The sequence below is a fragment of the Phacochoerus africanus genome, chromosome 7 (genome assembly GCF_016906955.1).
Source record: "Phacochoerus africanus isolate WHEZ1 chromosome 7, ROS_Pafr_v1, whole genome shotgun sequence".
Classification (NCBI taxonomy): domain Eukaryota; kingdom Metazoa; phylum Chordata; class Mammalia; order Artiodactyla; family Suidae; genus Phacochoerus; species Phacochoerus africanus.
This window is the reverse complement of record NC_062550.1, coordinates 107,085,871-107,091,870: the sequence shown is the minus strand read 5'-3', so window position 1 is coordinate 107,091,870 and position 6,000 is coordinate 107,085,871. Positions and strand designations below refer to the sequence as shown.

Sequence of the window (6,000 nt, the reverse complement as noted above, 5' to 3'; positions counted from 1 at the left end):
GGATAAGACAGAATGAGCACCGTGGTTCATGGCTGTCAGTAGTGAAAAATAGCTGGAAATCAGACAAACGGCTTCATTGCTGAGATTGTTTCCGGGCTAAAAGTTCTTCCAACAGCTGTTTGTGTTGGCCATTAATCGTGTCCTTTTTTTTTTTTTTTTTTTCCCAAAGCTGGGGGAAATACAATTTTCTTTAAAAAGAGAATGTAAGCCGGTTATTTCTGAAGTCAGGAAGAACGCCTGTCCTTCCCCTTCCACTCTTGTGGTCTTTTAGCTGCTTTGACAGTTGAACTGAAGGGCTTTCCTTTTGTTCTTTTTCATTCTCAGTGCTCAGACTCAGACTGCTGTAGTGAGAAGAAGTAAAACTAGCAGCTCTTTAATGCTAGAGAAGGAGCTTTGTAGCAGTTACCTTGAAGAAAAGTTTTCTCCCCAAAGGAGTATTTAAGATTACATGGGCGCTGACTCGCTGAACAGAGAGAGAGAATGAATATATGAGAGAATGAGAATAGGAGAATTCATGTTCGCAAGAGAGAAAGATACTTAACTAAAGATGAAGGGGAGTTTTGCCTCTTCCTGAAAGTAATGTTATTAGTTTTTTTTTTTTTGTTTTGGTTTTTAAATCATGATGACTGCTAGTTCTGTGTAAAGTATTTGTTCTGGAAATACTGAAGTTGGAGTCTACCAGACTGAGGTTAGAAGCATTTTCTTTGGCAGCAAGAAGATACTTTATAGAAGCCATGCCTGTACTTGGGGTTGCCTCAAAACTGAGGCAGCCAGCTGTTGGGTCAAAGCCTGTTCATACTGCTCTTCCGATACCCAGTCTTGGCACTCCTGGGTCACAGCACTATTCTTCAAGCCCTTTGGAACTGACTGAATCTGAGAGCTCAGTGCTTTGTTGCAAGCTCACATTACATTCAACCTGCGAATGTGAAGAGACGAAACCCGTCCAAGGAAAACCTAAGGAGACAGAGGACACCAAGGTTAGTGTCTGAAGGTTATCTACAGACCTATGAAGCGAGAATGCAAATTTCCTTTTTGGTGGACTCTAAAGTGTGTTGTGTAATGGAAAGCAGTAGAGGAATGCCCGTATAAGAAAGTAAGTAGTTTGCAGAGCTGGAAAGCTGAATATTTGGCCTGTCTTGAGCTGTATTTATAATTACGCTTGTTGCACACGTTGTGCACAAAGTTCTCTGAATATGCATACATGTTCGTTACTGCTCATGGGTGAGGGGCCTGGTGAAATCCCGGGTATCTCTCTTACTGATAACCATAAGCAATCACAATTACAAGGAAAGGGGAACTATTTTTCATATATGTTATAATGTGAAAGAAGATTTGTTTGTAAAAACTCATAGAGGTGCCATCACTTTTCTCTAAATGTCCTCTGCATCTAAATACTTTCTTGTCGAGTGTGTGAATCCTGGACTGCTTAATTCTTCGCACCATGAAGGAAAATGAAATATGATTTTCCCTGATACTGCCCATTTGTCTGTGTTTTCACTCGTACACTGAAACCCTGCTGTTTTACTTACTACTGACCTGGTTTTCAGTCACTTAGCTGAGGGCATTTGTGAGCAGTAGCTCACAGCTCTCGGGGGTAAGTTGTGCTCCACTCGAGTTTTCTCCAGGTGCTGGGGGAGGAGGGATCTTCAGAGGATCATTCGTACCTCGAGAAACTTCGCTTTTTAATGCAGCCTTAATTATGATGTCAAGCTTTACAAGTCCCCCTTCTCACCTCTGGCTTCTTAGGGAATGGTTTTCTTTTACTCTACTACCCAAGTGTCCTTTAAATTTTAATTTAAGAAAAAGCCTTCCTCTAGAAATCAGTGAGTTAAAAAGAAAGTCACCCTTTTTGTCTGAAATGTCCGTTCCATCTGTCTCCACCTTTTTCGTCTCCCCTTAGGGGCAACCCTCATGCAGCTTTAAAGTCTTGGCCAGTTACCCTCTTCCCCTCATCCCTCTCCTGGGCTTCTTCATCTGTAGTAATGCTTGCGAAACCGTAGTCTGTATTGTAGTTTCCTCGTCTGGACAATTTATTTCTATGCACACTAAACTGAAACGACGTAGAAGCCAGGGCCTTTCTCTGTGCTCCAGCTCCCTCGCCTCAAAGCTTTATGCATAATAGTTAGTAGTAACTGAATGGATTAATACATGAATGAATGAGCAGACAATTATACTGAGAAAGATTTAGTTAAGTTCATTAGTTTCTTTGGGTCTTTCAATCTATAAAACATAAGGCTTGAAAGGAATGATTTTTAAAGTGCTTCTAGGGGTAAAATTACTCCTTTTGTGTTTTAAGAAAGCATTATCTACCCAAGGAAAAGCAGTTAAAAATAATTAATTTTAGGCTTAGAGTGCTCAGTCCAACATAAGCAATTCAATGAAAAAGTAGGGAAGTGTAAATTATCAACAAAACACTAAAACTTTAACATTTTGCAAATAATTAAAAGCAAATGCCTTGCCATTCTAATCCTCTGTATACCCACAGATCAGATGTGAGAGAAACCACTTTTCTCTCTTGATCACGGCTATCATCTCCGCAGGTTTAGTCAAACTTCCGCTTTGATAAATGGCCTTGGCCTAAGGCTTGACCACTGTAAGTACTGTTTGTAATAGAGTTTTGGTTGATCTCTTTGGTTAGAGAACCTATCACTCATGCATCTGATATGCCAGCAAGACGCTGTGGTAAGCCATGCTGTATTTATAGGGATGTTTTACCATGCCACTTACCAGATTAAAAACTTTTTCGAACAAATGTATAAAGAATGCCTGGTCAGCATTTCAGAGTATCTCTAAATGTCAAAAAGAATATTTAAAGATTGTATAAACCTTTGAGAAAACAGAACTGAAATCAATAGCAAAAAAGATCAAGGGAGTTGTGTTAGAGATAATTATATTTGGCTGCAAATAGTAAAACGTCAGCATAAAAGTAGGGTGACTTCATGAAGTCGTCAGGGAACCAGGCTCGCTCTTCTTTGTCCAGCATCATCATTTTGGCATCTGTCTCTCACTCTTGAGTAGATAATAGAGGTCCAGTCAATTAAAAGGACACATCCTATTTTGTGAAGGGTTCTTCCGTCCGTTTGGCCCATTTATTTTGTAATTCCAAGGCCTTATGTAGTTGCAGTGGAGACTGGAAAATGTAGAGTTTATTCTAGGCAACCATGTGCCCAAACTGAAAATTATGGGTTCTATTTCTAAGCAAAAGCCTCCATGAATAGTAGCCACAATAGATGACTGTCATTAAGAAGCATTTATGTGGAGTATTCTGCTAGTCCTTGCACCAAACAGCCTCACGATCTGGTTAGAGAGAGCAAACCCACATAGGAGAAGGTTGGAAATGTGTCTTCAATGCAGGACGCCCTTCTCCTGGCCTTGTTTTTGATGAGTGTGCATATGCCGTCATTCTGAGCATCTATCCTTGAATTCCTGGTGTAATTTCTAGTGGTGCGCCTCGCTATCGCACATTCTGTACTTGGCTAGAAACTGGAGATTTCGATGGATTCCCCTACGTGCATCCTCATGCTTTGACCCTTGTTTTCTGTCAACTCTTGTAATAATTCCAAATTGGTCTCTCTTCCTATAGCTCTCCATTACATCCACCCAACACATTCACCATCCTGATTAAAGAAAAAACCTTAGTTCCTTCTTCTGTCTTACAATCGTCCCCAGGTGTTGTCACCCCTTTTTCTATCCTAACTGCATCTACATGTGCTATGTCTCATTATTGGATGTCCCATCTTTTTCAGACTGCTTAATCTCGCTGTTCTTTTTTTATTGAAATATAATTGATGTAAATATTACAGAAGGTCTAGGTGTACAGTATAGTGATTCACAATTTTTAAAGGTTATATTCCATTTACAGTTATTATAAAATATTGGCTATATTCCCTATGTTATACAACCTATTCTTGTAGCTTTTTGTTTATACCTAATAATTTGTGCTTCTTTATTGCCTCTCCCCCCTTCCCTCTCCCCAAAGGTAACCACTAATTTGTTCTCCATATCTATGAGTCTGCTTCTTTTTTGTTAAATTCACTAGTTTGTTGTATTTTTAGGTTCCACTTTAAGTTATATCATACAGCATTTGTCTTTGTCTGATTTATTTCATTTAACATAATACTCTCCAAGTCATCCATGTAGCTGCATTTCTGTTCTTGTTTTTGGCTGTGTAATATTCCATTATTTGTATATGTACATTAACTGTGTGTGTGTGTGTGTGTGTGTGTGTGTGTGTGTGTATATTCTGCATCTGCTTTATCCACTCGTCTGTTGATGGACACTTAGGTTGCTTCTGTATCCTGAGTATTTAAATCATGCTGCTATGAACACTGGGGCCTGTGTAAATTTTTTTTTCAGATATTAACCCAAGAGGGGAATTGCTGAGTCATAGGGTAGTTCTATTTTCAGTGTTTTGAGAAACCTTAATACTATTTTCCACAGTGACTGCACCAATTTACATTCCTACCAACAGTGTACAAGTGTTCCCTTTTCTCCACATTCTCCCCAAGATTGTTACTTGTGTTCTTTTTTATGATAGCGATTCTGACCGGTATGAGGGCATATCTTACTATGGTCATAACAAATGAGTAACTTTAATTACAGATTCCATGTCACATAAATTTTCAAATTCTACCGTGATGTCTCAAGGATTTATCATTTCTCTATCTCTTATTCTGATTTCTTACTTTCCTTAGATTTTTCTGGCGTCTCCTCCCGTATGGATTGTTTTCTCCATTCTTCCTGGACATTCACCCATGTGAGAAAGAGAGTCAGTTTGGTTTGGAAACTTTACTTAAAGATCAAGGTTAGAAAAGAGTGTTTACATCCTCACTGTTAAGCGAATAGCATACAACTGAGCATCAGACCTCACTGTTCTTGGAAATTCCTCGGCTGTACCTGTCGCTAAAAAGGGACCTTCACTTTTTATCCCCAACTTCCTTTAAACCTAACTTTTACCCCTGTTTTCATTTCCACCTTCTTTCAGCCTTGGGCTAACTCACCCCTTCCTCCTTAGATTGCCTGTACAGACTCAAGATTCTTTTTTACGTTATTATAGAAAACAATTTTTTGAGCACTTCTCTTCTACTTTATAGGACATTTCCCATTTTAGTCTCACAATGTTTCAGATGAGGTATCGTATCCACATTTACAGAGAAGTAAACCGAAGGAGAGTGAATGACACTCGTAAAATCAGTTAACTGCTAGCACCAGAATCCAGAATTTGAATCTAGATCTGTCTCTAAAGCCTCTTTTTGTCCTTTGCATTACACTCTCTCTTTCTGATACACTTGCAATATTTTTTTCTATTTATACCCTTTCCTCCAAATTTCACCTACTCTTTAGACTCATTTCAAAAGTCAAGGAAAAGAATAAACAGCTGCGGAGGTTAAAAGGAAGGAATGTTTACATGCAGGTGGGGAGATAGAGAAAGCTTCTTGGAAGAGTAGTGACATTTATATTTGTGGTAGAAGAGATGTTTGCTTTATCTTCTTACCCTACTAGTTGTAAGGACAATCGAAATAGAGATTATCTCTTACTGTTTTGTTAATGTGTCGACACTAATGCTTTGAAAACAGAAGGTACGCGAAGCATTGCATGTAATATTTTTTAAACATAAATTACGATATGACAAGAAAATGTATTTTATGGATAATATTGCTAATGTGGGCAGTTATTTTGTAGGATTTTAGATTTGAAAGAAATCTCATTGGGTGGGAACATTCAGAAAATACTTCCTCAGGTGGTTGGAATTTAGTGGACAGATAGGCCTGAGATAGCGGAAACAACCGCATTCCTTAGAGGACAGGGTTTATGGAGGAAAACCAGTGAGAAAGCCATTACAGTTTGAGCAGACCATTAATGAAAAACAAGCTGTTTGGGGGCAGATTATAGCTATAGGCAGACTTCATTAGGAAGACAGTGGGGAAGGCTCTGACGTAACAATGAGACAAAATTACACTGTCAATGACATTTAGGAGAAATCCTACCAGAAGGAGACTG

At 38.9% G+C, this 6,000-nt stretch overlaps 1 protein-coding gene across 5 annotated transcripts in view; it reads left to right on the top strand.

Annotated features, from left to right (window-relative positions):
• Positions 1 to 231: 231 nt before the first annotated feature.
• Positions 232 to 6,000, top strand: part of NAV3 (neuron navigator 3) — a 351,685-nt gene continuing 345,916 nt past the window's right edge. For 3 of the 5 annotated variants that reach the window (XM_047788374.1, XM_047788373.1, XM_047788372.1), the window contains exon 1: positions 233 to 977. In XM_047788374.1, the coding sequence (XP_047644330.1) occupies positions 735 to 977 (243 nt within the window). In that variant the 5' untranslated portion in view covers positions 233 to 734. Of the gene's footprint in view, positions 978 to 6,000 lie in introns of all 5 variants that reach the window. The other 2 variants (XM_047788377.1, XM_047788376.1) reach the window with 2 other exon arrangements.